The sequence below is a fragment of the Eumetopias jubatus genome, unplaced genomic scaffold, assembly GCF_037043125.1.
Source record: "Eumetopias jubatus isolate StellerSeaLion01/CBP00866 unplaced genomic scaffold, mEumJub1_p1.0 scaffold_13, whole genome shotgun sequence".
Classification (NCBI taxonomy): Eukaryota; Metazoa; Chordata; class Mammalia; order Carnivora; family Otariidae; genus Eumetopias; species Eumetopias jubatus.
The window spans coordinates 95,224,400-95,242,538 of record NW_028274819.1 but is presented as its reverse complement, the minus strand read 5'-3'; the positions used below and the strand labels follow the sequence as shown (position 1 = coordinate 95,242,538).

Here is an 18,139-nt window from a genome sequence, read left to right as displayed (position 1 = left end):
ATGTCCATACTACCCAAAGCCATCTATAGATTAAATGCAATCCCTATCAAAATCCCTATGGTGTTTTCCACAGAAAGAGAAAAGACAATCGTAAAATTTGTATGGTACTACAAAAGATCCTAAATAGCCAAAGTAAACCTGACAAAGAACAACAAAGCTGGAAGCATCACACTTCCTGATTTCAAGCTATACTACAAATCTATGCTAATCAAAACAGTGTGGAACTGGCATAAAAATAGACACAGACCAATGGAACAGAATTGACAGCCTAGAAATAAATCCTGAAATACATGTTCAACTAACAGTTGACAAGGGAGCTGATAATACTCAGTGAGGTACGATAGTCTCTTCAGTAATGGTGTTGGGAAAATTGGATAACAGCATGCAGATACACCAGTCACAAAAATTAACTCAAGATGAATTAAAGACTTGGGGCGCCTGGGTAGCTCAGTTCTTAGGTGTCTGCCTTCGGCTCAGGTCCTGGGATCGAGCCCTGCATCGGGCTCCCTGCTCTGCGGGAAGCCTGCTTCTCCCTCCCCCGCTCCCCCTGCTTGTGTTCCCTCTCTTGCTGTGTCTCTCTCTGTCAAATAAATAAATAAAATCTTTAAAAAAAAATTTTTTTAAAGATGAATTAAAGACTGAAACATAAGAACTGAAACCATGTAAAGTGAGACTCCATCAAACTAAAGTTTTTGCAAAGCAAAAGAAACAATCCAAAAAATGAAAAAGCAACCTACAAGATAGACAGGATGTCTGCAAACCATTTATCTGATGGGGGTCAGTATCTAAAACGTACGAAGAACTCCTACAACTCGATAGTAAAAAAAAAAAAAAAAAAAAAACCTGATGTAAAAATGGGCAGAAGAATTTAACAGATATTTTTCCAAAGACGACATACGAATGGCTAGCAAGTACAAGAAAAGATGTCAATGTCACTAGTCATCAGGAAAATGCAATTTCAAATCCCAACGAGATACCACCTCACACCTGTTAGAATGGCTGTCATCAAAAAGAGAAGAGCTATCCAGCGTTGGTGACAATGTAAATTGGTGCGGCCACTATGGAAAACAATATAGAGATTCCTTTAAAAATTAAAAATAGAGCTACCATATGACCCAGCAATCCCACTTCTGGGTATGTAATTCAAAGGAAATGAATACAGGAGCTCGAAGAGATATCTGCACATGATATCACTCATGTGTAGAATCTAAAAAGCCAAACTCAGAGAAACAGACAGCAGAAGGGTGATTTCCAGGGACTGGGGGATGGGGAAAAATGGGGAGATGTTGGTCAAAGGACACAAACTTCAAGTTCTGGGGCTCTAATGCACAGTGTGGTGATTATTTGATAATACAGTATTGTATACTTGAAAGTTGCCAAGAGGGTCGATCTTAAATGTTCTCACCACAAAAAGGAACCAGTGATCATGTGACGTGATGGAGGTGTTAGCTTAACACTATGGTGGAAATCATCTTGTAAGAACAGGTGTACCTGACCAACACTTTCACACTTTGAAATTACACAACGTTAGGTGGCAATTCTATCCCAATAAAACTGGAAAAAACTTTAAAAATAAACAAAACCTATTCTTACAGCTTATGGTGTATGAGGCTAGAGAAGAGGGGCTTGGGAGCTCTACAGAGATAAAGAGATCTAAGCTCTGCTTTGCTTCCTGTTAGCTGTGTGACCCAGTACTATTGGTCAGAAAATTAGTCAAACTGCTTATGAGTTAACCCGCAAGTGGTACCTGTACTGAGTGTTTCACGTTTCCCCTGGTCACTCTGACACCTTGCATGCACAGCCTTTATTTCTGCACATTCTGTACATTTCGACCCCACTCCCATAGAGTGGAACTACTCTTCTCTATACCTCCATCCTTTATAAGGAAATGGGTAAACAGAAATATGGGAACTCTAGAAAGGTCTTAACATAGAAATTTAGAATCCTATCTATTGCTTTGTCTTGGGATCAAAATGTTTTCATTGCCTTTGTTCATTTTTTCTCTTACAGACCTCACATTCCAGTCAGCAAATTAGTGGTTTCAGAATCCTATGACACTTACATTAGTAGAAGTTTCCAAGTGACAAAAGAAATAATAAGTGAGTGTAAAAGTAAAGGTAGGTGATATCATTTTTGACTCTATATTTAAATATGTGGTCATTCCTCCATCATGGTCTATAAGCTATTCAAGATGTTTCAACTTGCTTTAGCAGACTTGCTTAATAAGAGAGAGAAGTAATTCCCAACTTTCTTATAGATACTTTCATGTTAAATTTGTAATAGTCTCTCGAGTACCTAAAACGGTAGATATGCCATGGGGATATACCAGACTTAGTTACTATATGAAATCATTTAGAATTCTACGTCACAGCTATTTATCTTGCACTCTGTGAAGGAAGTTCCCTGTTACAATTTCCAGAAGTTTTATAGCATAACACTATTTTTGCCTATGATTTGATCCAGCAGCATGGATGCCCACAAAAAGCACACCTGCTACCATTAACCAAGAGCAGTGTTCTGGAAGACTCAAGTCTGTTACTGAATTTGATAAACACTGAACTCAAATATTTAATGAAACATAAGACTATTCACCATCAATTTTTAGAGAAAAAAGGGATTACAAAAGTATATGCACATTTCTACTGCTTTTTAAGTTATCTTCATAAAGCAAAAACTAGAATTATACACACCCAAATGTTAACAGTGGATTGCCCTGGTCAGCAGTATTGTAGTACATTGCCACCTCTCAGTTAACATTGAGAAACCACTCATTTCATTTACTACTCCTGTGCTCCCCACTGTAAAGATACTCATCAGCATAGGCTATCAACCAAAAAGTATCAAGTGCTCCCAGTTCTACAGTGGCAACATTGAAAACTGTATTAGAAGAAGTAGCAGAGAGCCCTGTAGACATAGAATAGTTTTGTGTCTTGATTGTGGTGTTTACAAAGAGTCACACAGGTGATAGTGAAACCTGGTGGAATCCAAGTAAACTGTGGATTATACCAGCACCCATTTCCTGATTTTGCTAGGGTACCATAGCTAAGCAAGATATTCCCACTGGACGAGGCTGGATGCCTGGTATGTGGGACCTCCCTGGTGTGCATATGTGTATATATACTATATGCTAAACTATATACTATATACACACACACATAATGTGTATCTATGTTTGTGTATATACATATTACACAATATGTCATGCATATATGATATGTAATTTTACACATTGTATATATTTACAATTGTGTGTATGTATATAATTATAACCTGTGCATCTATAATTATTTTAAGATTAAAAGGTTTTTTTTTTAATGATAATAGGCTGCCTTAACAATACAAAGCATTTCAAAATACTGTTTGGCCAAATTCTCTCATTCTTGAGAATGACTGTCCCTCCCTGGAATATTTGACCTTCAGTATTTACAAAGTTTACATAGGTCTTTATAGAAATGGTCTTCCCAGGGGCACCTGGGTGGCTCAGTCAGTTAAGAGTCCCATGTTGGGCTCCACACTCAGTGGGGAATCTGAAGATTCTCTCCCCTGCCCCTCTCCACTCTCTCTCTCTCTCTCTCAAATAAATAAATAAATCTTAAAGAAAGAAAGAAAAGAAATGGTCTTCCCAGTCCTTGCTTTTCTTCCCCCAGGAAATAACATCCTGATTGTGGCTCATGCATCTTCCCTGGAAGCGTGTACCTGCCAACTTCAGGGTCTGTCCCCTCAGAACTCCAAGGACTTTGTACAAATGGTCCGAAAGGTAATTCATATCTATATCTCAGAGGCCTGTGGTGCCAAACAGTTTTACAACAGTTCCCTGACTGGCTGAATGCTAAGTTGTTTGAAGCCTGTGTTCCCTCTGAGATGGGAAGATGCATGTATTGATTCACTCAACCAAGATGTACCGAGTGGTGCTCTGTGTAAGGTGCTTTATTAGGCCTTGTGTAAGAGAAAAAGATGTGTTTGAGCAAGTTTTAGTTTCTAAGAGTGCAAATTTAGGAAATAGCTAAGAATTCTAAGCAAATTGTCTGGATTTCCCTGAGGGGCCATGGATTGGATGAAGAGGGGTGAGTGGACCCAAACAGAGCATCTGACAGCTCAGCTAGGAGAGGGCCTGGGTGGCAGGCCAAAGGAAGCAGTGATTTAAGACGATCAGGCTGCAAGGCAAACCAGGAACAAGGCCATGAGACAAAACCCATGAGAATGACCCACACATCTGGATTCTTCCTTCTCATGTCCGTGAAAGAGGCTTTCCCATCAGCGGCCCTCCCACACACTTCCCTCCAGGCTGACTTACGTGCTTCCTGTATCTGCCCCCAGAGAACCTGATTCAAACTCAATTGCAATGCTTTTCTCATTTTTTTTAAGTTTATTTATGCATCTGTGTCTACCCATTACTCTGTAAGCTGCTTGAGGGCAGAGATTTTTGTCTTGTTTATAACTGCAGCTATGGTCCCATGCACAAAAACACGTTTAGAGATGAGATGCCATGGCTTCTGACATTAGGAAGGGTACAGCTTCAGCTTTGAATATTACAGATACCCGTGCCAAGAAGGAAAAAAAAAAAATAAGAAAAGACGAAACGGGGTGAAATATTTTTTAAAATAGCGTAATCTCTCCCGTGGTCCAAATATAATTTCTGGAATGTCTGAGCTGCAATTTTAGCTTGATTCACAATTAGGAATTAACGCTGAGCACCTTAGCTTTCTGTGTGATTGTCCTTTTTCCTCCCACACTATTATGCAGCAATCTAGAAACAATTACTTAATTACACCAGGGGAGCTCACCATTTAATGAATCTTTCTGATGAATCCCCTTGCAATATAAATACCCTTCCCTCTAATTTGTCACTTTTATCCATTTCATTTTTCTTTATTGATTTTTGGAAGAGATGCAGGGTCTACAAAGCCCCTATCAATTCCTGTGACTATTCCTGATTCCCAACGGCCACCTGAAGATCTTTATGTGTAGGTCAAAGCGAAAGCATTAAACCTCTGTTTTCTATTTCCCCCTTCCTTCACTACTCTGACTTCAGATCCCGTACTTGGGGTTTTGTTCCTGTGAAGAACTAGGAGAAACTGGAATATGGCAGCTGACAGACCCACCTATCCTTCCTCTCACCCATGGACCAACTGGGGGCTTCAACTGGAGAGAGACCTTGCTACAAGAATAAACCATACCAGTGAACGAGAAGAAAAGGCTCTAGAAAGCCTTTGGGAGAAGTGTCTTTCTGTGTGTTTAGTAACAGTGGCAAAGTCCGCACCACCATCTAAGCGGACACCTCAGAACAATTTAGCAGATTTCCTTTCATGCTTTAAAGCTCTGATGACGAGACTGTGGGAATGAGAAAAAGACTTGATTCAGGGATAAAATTCATTCTCTCTGGATGCTTACCTAGCTAACAAGGCTTTCGAGAATTGTCTTCCTAAATCAAGGCACCTGCTACAGCAGAGGATGTGTTCTTCCTTCCGTACACGGCTAAGGAGTCGGAATACTCTTAAAGGGAGCAGTCCGCCTGCTCTGAGGGGGAATGCGAGAGGAGGGAGTATGTCCAGAATCCAGCTGGAGAGACACACTGAGCTGCCAGTTTGGGGATAGGATTTTCTTTTTAACTCCATGTTCCAGTTAGGCAAAGCCAAGCTGAGGAATTCTTTTAAGGTTATTAGAAAACGTGCCCCTGCAGAGAGTTGTTCTTATTACACATCAGATTCTACCCTCAATAGGACCCACACACCCGTGCTGCTAGCTCAAGACACCTGCTTGGATGACCCCCATCTACCCTGGTACCTATCGCCACATTTTCTCTAGAACAGCTCACTACGGCTTTCTCCTACGGCCCCTTCCCCTCGCTTCTGTCTGTGCAATGGGGAGAGCAAGCACTTTTGGATACTCAGGAGGGAGACAAATGTATTCAATTGTGGGAAGCAAAGAATTTGCAAAATATAAAGTGACCTGGAATTATCCATGTTACAGCACTTCCAAATCACCATGATTTGCTTGTCTTTGCCCCTAGAATCTAGACCGTGGTAACTGGTTAAGGATGTTGACAATTTGAAGGCATGTGTGTTCGATCCATTATTTGAGTCCACAAGAAGCTCATTCCTGTGCAATATGGATGTCTTTACAAACCATACCAAGGGTCAGGTCATTGTACACTTATAGTACCTGTCACTCATGGCAGATCATCCACCAATGCATCAATTATACCAGGGATGTATAAAGAAGTCAGGGAACTAATTTAAAGGATGACAGTCACGATTGCTGTTTGTGCTGTCATTTTTTTATTTGTTTGTTTTTCTATAACTTAAAATATGTAGGTAGGGCTACTTAAGAAAAGGTGGGAGAGCCACGTCCTGTGGTTTCTCATCACACCTGCTTCCTGAATTCAGAGGGAGTTTATTGAAAAGAAAAATAAATGACAATCAAACTAAATATCAGTTATCGACGTGTATTTAATTGTGTGACTAGGTGACTGTCGGCAGCAGACGATGGTCTGGTGCGGTGTAGTTCACTATGTAGACTATGTGTGCAAATGAGATCCCAGACATGTAAAGAAACAGTGTAAAAAAATCAATATACGTTGTAGCACTGAATAATACATATAAAACCCAGTATATCAAAATAGATAGATCTATGCTCCTATTTGAAACTGGAGTTTGAGGATTCCTAAAAAGAAGAGGAAGTGAAAGGATGCTGGCTATGTATGTTAATCAGCATAGAGGATTACAGTTGTGGGGCTTTTTTAGGCCACTTAGACAAATATGTCATGAATTTTAGATTTTAAGAAACAAACTTGATTTCTTCTAGCACATTTTGCATTTAATTTAAATGCACATCTTTGCATTTAAATTGTAGTCCTGCACATATATGAGAACTAAGAGGCGCACAAACATTGATCCAGCTCCTGGGTATAAAAACACTCTGTGCTAGGGTTCTAGAGGGGAGGGGGGTGGGGGGATGGGTTAGCCTGGTGATGGGTATTAAAGAGGGCACGTACTGCGTGGAGCGCTGGGTGTTATGCACAAACAATGAATCATGGAACACTACATCAAAAACTAATGATGTAATGTATGGTGATTAACATAACAATAAAAAAACCACTCTGTGCTGATACCATTGAGTAACAGAAATGTTTCAACCTTAAAAATGGGGGAAATATTCCCATTAAAAGAGTCTAAGAGAAAAATCACATTACGGCCGATGCAATGTCACTGCTGTTCATTCTTCTATCTGTAATGAAATGAATCTACTATTTAATCGGATCTGTAATGTTTATTAGATTCTCCACAAATTTTCATGGGCTTCCAATGTTTGGAATAATGCGTGAACACCTTACATCTAACTTCCTTGAAAACTACAGCAGTGTGTTCTGGGCAGTGTCTGTACCTGAACAGAACAGAGTTCAGGATAGGTTATCCTCTCCCTCCCTCTCAGCTATCTTGGTCCTATGATGACCGAGAGGCCAGTTTAGCTGGGCAACAATCCATTGTCCTTAGCACAATATGGACAGAGCCTTAGGCGGTCGTCTATGTGAGCAGGAGGCAGAGATCTGAAATCATTTCCTGAATAATTTAGGTGGAAAACCCTAAATAAGGAGTTTATTCCTCTGCTTTCATTATCCAGATTGTTTATCAAAATGGCCTGAATGACCTGAATTCACATTAAATTCTCTTTTCACGTATTCTTTTTTTAAAAACTAAGACTCCAACGGAGAAATTCTTTGAAAATCATGTTGAATCTCTGTAATAAAAGGAATGCACAAGTGTATTACATGATTTCGTTTTCATCCAAAAATTCTAGGTTGACATCACAACCTGAACCTCAGCTTGGTTCTTTTTGATCTGAGGCTGATGCTTATTAAGAACAAATGTTGGGGGCAGGGAAGAGCGGGCAGGAAGGAAGGAAGGAAGGAAGGAAGCAAGGAAGGAAGGATGGACATCAAGGTAAGAAGAACCAAATGTTTCTTGCAGAGGGAAAAAAATTTTTTTTTAATGTAGAAAGTTGTCTGAAACGGAGATGAAATTAACTAGAGGATTTGGTCTGGGATTGAAACTCTGAAACAGTTTGCTGCTTGTACAAGTGTGTCGCATCAATCCGCTAATGCCCCAGTATTATTCATAGGTAGGACTTTGGTTTCGGTGATTTTAACATGCCATGTCTATTCCTTGTGGACTGGAATAATTGGCACATTTTAATGCACAAGCTGGGGGTCTCACTTTCCCAGGCTCTCTTCTCCATCACTGCATCGGTAGCTAGGAGCTTATTGCTTTACCGCAGTGTGGAGTTAGAATACAGTGTTTTCCATTACATTTAGATTCATAGAATCTGAATGGCTGATTAAATGGCCATCTGATGGCTGAAAGAGGGGGGTATTTTTCACCCTGTAGTGAATGGCTTGGAGGAGTTTCTACTTTTTATTTGAATTATACTTTAACCAAAGAATTATTTTAAAATAACCTTATATTTAAAAGATGATTTTGCAGAAAATAAAAAAAAAAAACAATAATATCTCCTGGAGTGATCTCAGTTTGATAAATCATTGTGGATAGTTTTCTTGCATTTTAGGCTGATGTGGTCATTTTCCTGTCAGTGGTATTTGGATGCATATACATTGTCCTCCAGCTGCACTTAGCATTACCATAAATGTATCTTTTTCACTCAACTAGCTGTGTTCGTATTAAAGGAAGTCTTCTATTTCCATTACCTAGTGTCACTGGGAACTAACTGAAGAGCTGCAGTAAGAGAAGTTCCTATCTCATTGTCTTTGTAGAAAAGCGTCCCTCTGTAGCAAAAAGGGAGGCATTCCTCCGTAACCTAGGCACTCTGCAACTCCAGTGTTTAATTTGAAAGCAGTGATGAATTGCTCTTTTGAATCTACTCTGAGTGATGCGTGTGTTCGAATACAGATGAACCTCCCTTAATTTTCACAGGCAGAGTCACAACTATACTGTGTCTGCATGAACTCAGATAATGAGGCGTGGGGTTATTTGCATTTAAATTGTAGTCCTGCACATATATGAGAACTAAGAGGCGCGAGTCTAGTCGGGCTGCCTTGCAGGGGGGATGAGACTGGCCTGGGAGGGTAGGGAAAAGAGCATTTTAACATCTACTTAGGTTAATAGTCACTTTACAAAGGTGATGGGGGGATATTTTGTTCAGTGATGGCAGATGCTTTTCATGTTTAAACATAGGATTCAAATTGGATTTGCTTCTCTTTAACACTTCAACATAATGAATTTTTCCTAGGAAAGTAACTAGCTATAATGAAAATTCGAGGGAAGGAAAAAAAATGCCGCTAAAGACAGGAAATAACTTGATCTTTAAATACATATAATATTATGTTCAGTGTATATGTTTAAAATTATAGTGAGGAGTAGTCAAACTTAATATACAATCAGCTCTTACAAATGTCTTACACAGTGCCACTTAGCTGCCATTACCCATGCAAAAATCAGGATTTTGCAGCTGTTTAACTATTCTTGGACTCTGTACAGGGTACATAGTGTATAACGGGAAATGTGTGCTGGTTCTCTGATAGGAATGCCATCCTGAAGCATTTTGGTTATGCACAGACCATTCTCAACCTGATGTTTTTAGAGGTATATTGGTTTCTTTCTCATTTATAAGGCTCTTGTATCTTTTTTATTATTATTCTATGTGATTCAGGTGTATTTATTTGAAGAAAAATGTTTGTCATTATAAGAAGGAAAACCACACCGAACTGTATTGCCGAATCCCTTGTAAACTACCTGTGGCATCTGCACTTTCCTGGCTGTGTGCTCTTCCTCTGGATACGGCTCCCACACCATTGTAATTAGATCATTCCATTCCATGAGCATCTCCGTTTAAGTGGTTCACAGACGATTTAATAAAGAGAAACTGTGTCCTCAGTCAGTCCTGAGCAATCTCATATTAAGTTCTGAGTGGTCTCTATGCCTATCATGTTTTTAGATGTTACTGTGGTCATTATTATTTCATAAATGTCCATTAAGAGTGCGATTCTTTGAAGCTCAGAGAGCCAGAGGGGCATTTGCTGCTGACGGAAATGGAAGGATGCTCCGGCAGCACTGTGGGTCTCTGGTCCCCTCTGGTGAGGCTTCTCTCTGAGTCACCCAGGTTGGAGAGGTGACACTCGCCCAGGAGTGAGAAAACGTGCTCCAAAATGCTCTCATTGCCCATGTGCGAGCCTTCATCCCTCAACTCTGCTCACCTTGAGGAGGTAGGTGCACCAGGGGCCATCCATAGATTAAGGATTTGGGTAAGAGAGAGAGGAAATCCAGCGCAAGCTAGGTTCCACTCTACCAAAAGCCATAATAGACCACCCCCCACCTTTTTTTGAGGGAGAGAGTGAGCAGCACAGGAGGAGGGGCAGAGGGAGGGACTCTCAAGCAGACTCCCTGCTGACTGCAGAGCCCGACACAGGGCTCCATCTCAGGACCCTAAGATCATGACCTGAGCTGAAATCAAGAGTCGGATGCTCAACCCACTGAGCCACACAGACGCCCCAACCCCATTTCTGAAGTAAAGATATGTCAGAGCTAATAGAAGTTATAATAAGCCATGTATGCAAATTTATACTCAGGACGCAAATGCAGGTTTTCATTGACAGAGCCAGCCATGAGCCAGGCATGGTTTACTGCCTGAGGAAACGTAACAGCTAATGCTCACATCTGACAAAAGACCAAGCTATGTTTAGCCTTGTGGGTGGTTCTCGGTCATTCTTTGCTTGACAGATTCCCAAACTCATTTTGCCCACTTGTGATGTATGTCAAAGCTGCCTGCACATCCAGAGAAAATGAATCCACATGCTTTGGATTTGTTCAAGCTGAAATCAGCAAAATGTCTTTTTTTTTTTTCAATAGTTGAGAACCAAAAACCAGTCTTCCTTCTGAAGAAACAGAATACTTCATTTTGCCAGAAATAAATACATAAAACCCAGATGGCTTGCTCCTGACCATGAGAAGCTGCAGGTTTAGATAGCTACTGGGTGCCACTGTGTTGGTGAGGCAATCCAGAAGGTCTGTGTTATCACTGGGGAAGAATCTCATGCTGTACCAGGGAAGCAGCTCTAATTCTAGTGTCAGACAGAGTTGGGTTCTTATCCAGGCTTAGCTGCTTACTAGATCCCTTACATCGTTTTCACCTGTAAAATGGGCACATGAATTTTTACAGCACGGTTGTAAGATATGGGATAATGACTATAAAATGCCTAACAGGGGCACCTGGTTGGCTCAGTTGGTTAAACGTCTGACTCTTGGTTTCAGTTCAGGTCATGATCTCAGGGTCCTGGGATCGAGTCCAGTGTCAGGCTCTGTGCTCAGCATGGGAGTCTCCTTGTCCCTCGCCCTCTGTGCCTCCCCCTACTTGTGAGCACTGTCTCTAAAGCGAATAAATAAAATCTTTTAAAAAAATATTTTCTTTTTCTCCCCCTCTCTACATACCCCCCCCACTCTCTTATTCCCTCTCTTAAAAAAATAAAATGCCTAATAGGACATGCTAAGTAAGATACTATCTGCTAGTAAATAAACAATTGCTTTTGCTAAGGCCAAAGGAAAATCACACATGTAGCCATTTTCTTATCTGTGGAAAATATCAGGGACAAGGAACAAAGTAGCCTCGTTCGTACTGGTATTACTTTACTATTGTCCCCAGAAGTTATCTTCTGCAATAAGAGAATGTGTTGGTTGAATTCTGGGGTTTGCCTAAGAAGCTGCCTTAATGATTTACCACCTTCCTCTTAAAAGCACATTTTCGTTTGATTCTCATAATTTTACGAGGCAAGGAGAGCAGGTATTGTGAACTTGCTGTATGAAAGAAACAAAGACACGGAGGGCGTGGATTCATTCATCATTCTACAATACTGATTGAACACGATGTTCTTGGCAGGGTGGCAAGCTGGTGCTACAGCGGCAAATAAAGCAAGGTTCCCCCCCCCTTATGGAGGAGAAAGAGAGACACTGAATACATAAACAAGATAATTACAGAGGTTGATCAATGTTGTCTAGGAAGAAAACTGGGTTATCCAATAGTAACTCTGGGAGGGATGTGGGGCAGGGCGTACTTTACATAAGGTTGGGTGCGGTATCCCCCGAGCAGCTGACAAGGAAGCCACCAGCTAAGGCTGAACAGAAACTGGGCATGGTGCAGAGGTAAATGAGGTTTCAGGAAGACAGAAGGAATGCAGATGTCCCCCAGTGATAAGGAGTTCCCTGGTTTAGAACACCAGGGGTCAGGGAGCTAAAGCTTAGTAAGCACGGCAGAAAGTGGGGAGAAACAAGGTTGGAGAGGCAGGTAGTCATCAATTCCTACTTGGGTTCTTTGTTCAGCATGATCCATTCAATTCAATTCTAGGCGGAAATCTTTAGAATAAAAGCTTAGTGGACTTCCTCCTTTTGCAGGAACATCTAATCTACCGTGGTTCCTGGGGGCATGAGATAGAGCCCCAGCCACCTGTGGTCTTCAGACTGATGGAGGATCTTATAAGTGTCACCGTGCCAGGCCCTTGGGATACTAGGTTTAATTCATACCTGCCAGTCATGCCTCCCATGCTGTAATTAGTCTTCCCACTTTACAGATGGGGAAACTGACACCAAGAGGCGAGGGTGTTATTGAGGGCTACAAGGTCACTAGTGACACGGCCCAGGTGACAAGTCCAGGTCGGTCTGCCTCCTACCCCCCACCTTATACTCATCCCACTAGGCTTCACTGCTGCTAAAAAGCCTTTTCTCAATAACTACAACGGCCACTGCTCTAGTTTAGAAAGCCTGCAGCCCCACTGCGTGTCTACAAGAGAGCTCAAAGACTCCCAGCACCAGCTGCGAACTAGCCACCCAAGGCATCTGCTGGGAAATGCAGCCCTTCTTGCCCTGGCCTTCGGAAAGGCCACAGATTCTTCACACCAGCCGAGAAATGTCAAGAAGAAAGTTTGGGTCCCTCTTGTAATTGCAATAAAAACCCCAGTGGCTTCTACACATGGGGAAATCCCCTGTCTCTTCTGACCCTTAAAATAGTCCATCTTTCACCCTACTTAATATATGTCTCCTTTTTCAGTTTTTCTTTCTCCCCCAGGTAATGGTGGGAGAGAGAGGATATTTGTTTATTTCTCTAAAATCTGTCCCCACACCACCACTCCATGAAATGTTACTTCCTGTTAGTACTGGAACATAGTAGGAGGATTCATTCAGTGAAGATCAAAATGACAACCGGCTGTCAGTGGCGAGGCCTCCCAGATACAAGGTGGTCAGTAGACACCCTTCCATTAGAAAACAGGTAGAAGGTCACTCCCTGACCACCGCACTCCAAACTCATCTTTTCCTTCCATGTGACAAGCAGCCACAAAGCCGCCTTCCTCTGCTGAACCCCCTCAGGGCCTCAGGCTGGAGTGGGGGCGGTGAGGGGGTAGGAAGAACCGTGCAAACCACAGTTGCATGTCATTCAGAGTCATAAGCCTGCCTTGCAGCTCTGCCCCACAGACCATTTTAAACTTCAGTCCAGGGGACGATCATGACGTTTGTCAAGGTCTGTGACCAGTTGACTATCACACCCGTGGGTGAAAAAGATACACTCATCATTGCCCACGGTGCAATCTAAAGTAAGGTCTTCTTTAATGCTCGGGAAGAATTAGAGGTCAAACATCCTTTTAGGCTTCAGAGCAAAAAGAACATCTCAACTGGAGAGCCCATTCTTTCATTTGCTCACTCATTTGATAATTTATTTCATGTGCTGTTGTGGGTCAGGTGGCCCAGATGAGATGTTGATAGAGAGACTTGCGTGCACAAGTTTATGGGAGAGTGCTCTTGGGGACGAGACTTGTGAAGGATGCGAGATACTGAAGTGAGACCCAGTGGCCACCAAGGCCTCCCCTGATCCCGATCCCGCAGAGGGCTCTGGAGCTAGAATGTTTCCCTTCAGAGTCGCTCCACCTTGAGATAGAGGACAGAACTGCTACGTCCCCTCCTGGGTGCCCCATGGAGGAGGGAGGATGTTGGGTGAGACAGGTCTCTTCCACTAACAGCAATTCCCAGAGAGGGATCCTGCTGGCATGTGCCATCCTTCCAGCCCCCCTGGGGGGTCAGGGGAGAATCTGGGTGGCGTGCCAGAGTGTACCCCCCAAGTGCCAACTAACGACCAGCATTTAATTTAACTAACCTGAACTTTTTTCTCTGAATTAGATAATCATGGAAAACACATGTGGGAACATACCAGGTTCTCTTTAAATTAACCCTACAACTGAGTCAATGTAATAAACAATTATTTAAAACTGTCCTATAGGGGGCGCCTGGGTGGCTCAGTCGGTTAAGCCTCTGCCTTCGGCTCAGGTCATGATCCCAAGATCCTGGGATTAAGCCCCCATTCGGGCTCCCTGCTCAGCGGGAAGCCTGCTTCTCCCTCTCCCACTCCCCCTGCTTGTGCTCCCTCTCTCGCTGTGTCTCTCTCTGTCAAGTAAATGGATAAAAATCTTTTAAATAAGTAAATAAATAATAAACAAACAAACTATCCTATGGTACACGACCCGGAAATCCAGCTACAGGTAAACAAACTACGGTGTATTTATAGAATGAGCCACTGCTCAGCACTAGAAATGAATGAACCTTGAACACATGCTACATCACAGATGAGCCTCAAAATAATTATCCGAGTGAAAGAAGCCAGACAAAAGAAAGTACATACTGTATGATTCCATTTATATAAACTTCTAGGAAATGAAAACCTAATCGATAGAGACAGAAAGCAGACCCGTGGTGGCTTCAAGATGGAGGTAGGGAGGTACAGGAGGAAACCTGTACACTATCTTGATAGAGACGGAGCTGTTCAGCGGTGTATGCGTGTGTCAAAGTGTATCACATCGTACACTTCTGACAGGCAGAGTTCATTATGTCACTTACCTCAATAAAGCTACTTGAACAACAACTACACTGTGGAAGGATGGGTGCCAGGAACACCAAGGTTCCCAATGAAGCAAACTCTGTGTTCAGGAAGCTGGGAGACAGATGCATCCTCAATGAAATACAATGCAAATCAGAACAAAAACCAGTATGAAAAAAAGAAAAACTAATTATGGGGCAAAGAAAAGTAGAGAGGTAATTTTTTTCTAGAAGTACAGAGGACAGTAATGGCTAACTATGTGCCAGGTACTATGCACATTAACTTCTTTCATTCTTATAGCAACTATATGAGTGGGTACTGTTATTGTACCCATTTCACAGGTGAGCAAATAGGCTTTGGCTCCAGAATCCATGTTCTTAATCACTAGTCCCTACTCCTAAGAAACGCCACATTATATCTGGGCCTTAGAAGAGGACTAGAATCTCCTGAGAGAGAAGGCCATTTTGGGCAGAGAGAAAGCAGTATGAACTATGACCCAGCAAGACTGTGACTAACAAAATATACTATATGCTTGAAATATAGCAAGAATTTTCTATGAGCATATTTTGAGTCCGGGTGGAGAAGGGGGCTGAGAAGTAGATTGATGTCAAAGGTGTGAATGGCCTTTGATGATTTGCTGGAGTTTGGACTACAATCTTCAGGCAAAAGGAAACCACTGGAAGTTTTTGAGCAGAAGAATATTTGTGTTTTGGAAAGGGAATGGGAAAAAAAAAAAAAACAGAAAATCTACCTGTCTGCAGTTAAATGAACCCCTGGGACGTTTCACGGAAACCCATTCACAGGTATTGCACTAAAATCACATTAAATCAATAGATCTGGGCTGGACTACACTGTAATTTTAATTTCAACCTCAGGATATTTTATTCTTTCATCCCATTCTGTCTTCACTTAGGTTTCCATATATTTTTACCCAACAGAGAAAATTACAGAAAACCACCACTGGAAAAGAGAGAAGCAAAGGCACCTGGGTGGCTCAGTTAGTTAGGTGTCCAACTCTTGACTTCGGCTAAGGTCATGATCTTAGGGTTCTGGGATGGAGCCCTGCGTTGGTCTCCATGCTCGGTGGGGAGTCTGCTTAAGGATTCTCTCCCTCTCCCTCTGCCCCTCCCCTGGCACTGACTCACTCACTCTCTCTCAAATAAATAAATGTTTAAAAAAAAGTGGGGGGGGGGGAAGCAAAGTGATCCTTCTCCAGGCCCCTATCTGAATTTAATTCACAGCTGGGCCAAGATTTTTTTCCACTGGCTTAAAATGAAAAGTCCCATGATAACATTTTTACTTCTGTTTCCTGTAAAAGTGGTTTTTGACCTCCTCATACATTCAAGTTAGAGGATAAACTCACAATCTAGAAAATCAGTATTTAGGTCCAGACAAGATGTTGGCTCCATCATGGCCCATGTTATATTACCAGAAGTAAACTCCTTTCCTTCTGTGCCTTGACAGGAAGCATTGGGAGATCCTATAAGGAATAGCACTCTTCCAGGTGAAAAATGTGAGAAATTATAAACTAACCGTGAGAAATTCGCATCTGCCATGGGAGGCCCAAAGAGACACCTTCTACCCAGTTCCTTGGGCTTTCTTAAGGAGGTAGGAGACAGGGTACAGAAATAATGCATCACCCTAAAGCAAGGACATGACAGTACCAGGATAATCAAATGCTTAGACACCAGAGAGCCTTAAATATGAAAACTGGAGGGAATTTCATGCCAAAAAAAAAAAAAAAATCAGACCAAAGACTGAAGTCTTGGCTTGTCTTCTCAGCTCTGCCATTGACTATATCACTTCAATCGAACTCCTTAGTTCTCTATTAAAAAAAAAAAAAAATGGTCGGATACAACTTATCCATTCCCTGTTTCCATAAGCAAGTCAATATATGTCAATAGAGTCAACAAGCAATTTATGGAGACTCCTCTCTGACCCCAGTCACACCAGCGGGTAGCAGAGTGAGGGCTAGCTGCTATATACCTTGATTTCTGTTCCAGAATACTGTCCGTGTTGCTCAAACTTGCCGTATGATACCCCAGAGAGCTTGTTAAACACACAGGTGGATCCTCATTCAAGTGAGATTCTGATTTAATCACTCTGGGGCTGACCCTAGCAAACTGCATTTTTTTTGGCTGGAAGCCCAAGGCCTTTCTATCATCATACAATTTGGGAAACATTACCTTATATCATATTACACCCTACAAGAAAATTCTATTTTCTCTCCTCTTTTCATTCTATCTGTTAAAATAGCTAAAATATTTGAGGGGCGCCTGGGTAGTTGGTTAAGTGTCCAACTCTTGATTTCAGCTCAGGTCACGATCTCCAGGTCATGGGATTGAGCCCCACATCAGGCTCCACGCTCAGCACAGAGTCTGCTTGAAGATTCTCTTTCTCCCTCTCCCTTTGCCCCTCCCTCTGCTTACACAGTCTCTTGCTTGCTCTCTCTCAAATAAATAAAATCTGTTAAAAAAAAAATAAGAAAAAAGGTAAAATATTTGAAAGACATTTTTGATGGATAAAATTTTCTTCACCCAAAGTATCAGTACATTTACAGAGTAACAACAGTGATTTTTGTTTTTAAATTTTATTATATTATTTTTTAAAGTAATCTCCACACCCAAGTGAGGCCTTGAGCTCACCACCCCAAGATCAAGAGTCACATGCTCTGCCAACTGAGCCAGCCAGGTGCTCCATCATTTTAATTAGAACCAGGGACAATTATTTCCTTTATAATTTTCCTAACATTGCAGTCTAGACTATTTTTTAACCATAAATTAGTATTTTGTTGTGTGGCCTAGAAAAAATGAAATAGTATATCTCAATTTGCCCAATTAATGACAATTAAAAACCAAAATGGTTCATTTGCCTATTGTCACCCCCAACTATGTCATATTCTCCTTAAAAACAAGGAATTTATCTTTTATACAGGATATCTTAGAACAATCCATGCTAGATGGCTGGATAGATGTAGATGGATGGGTAAGTGGATGAATGGATAGGTGGGTAGGGTAGACTGATACAGATTCTTTAAATGATCAAATAATGTGAATGAATGAATTCTGCCCCTGACAACCATTATACATAGTTGTCAGAAATGAAATATTCACAAAGGTTCAGCCAAAATTGTCCTGTTATCATGGTCTAATACTCTAGAGAAGTGACGACCAGTTTACATCACCACACAGGGAAATTTTAATCTCTCTCCCCCCCCTCCTCCCCCGAAAAGCCTCACAACCTAGTTGATTTACCAGTACTACCCACGTGTGGCAGA

The 18,139-nt window shown here is 41.6% G+C and overlaps 2 protein-coding genes across 5 annotated transcripts in view; both read left to right on the top strand.

Annotated features, from left to right (window-relative positions):
- Nucleotides 1–9,891, top strand: part of UBASH3B (ubiquitin associated and SH3 domain containing B) — a 137,305-nt gene extending 127,414 nt beyond the window's left edge. For all 3 annotated transcript variants that reach the window (XM_028125898.2, XM_028125899.2, XM_088017690.1), the window contains exons 12-14: nt 2,011–2,117; nt 3,648–3,757; nt 5,033–9,891. In XM_028125898.2, the coding sequence (XP_027981699.1) occupies nt 2,011–2,117; nt 3,648–3,757; nt 5,033–5,170 (355 nt within the window). In that variant the 3' untranslated portion in view covers nt 5,171–9,891. The remainder of the gene's footprint in view (nt 1–2,010; nt 2,118–3,647; nt 3,758–5,032) is intronic.
- Nucleotides 7,872–18,139, top strand: part of CRTAM (cytotoxic and regulatory T cell molecule) — a 36,036-nt gene continuing 25,768 nt past the window's right edge. For both annotated transcript variants that reach the window (XM_028125859.2, XM_028125856.2), the window contains exon 1: nt 7,872–7,940. The gene's annotated coding sequence lies outside the window, so the exon portion shown is untranslated. The remainder of the gene's footprint in view (nt 7,941–18,139) is intronic.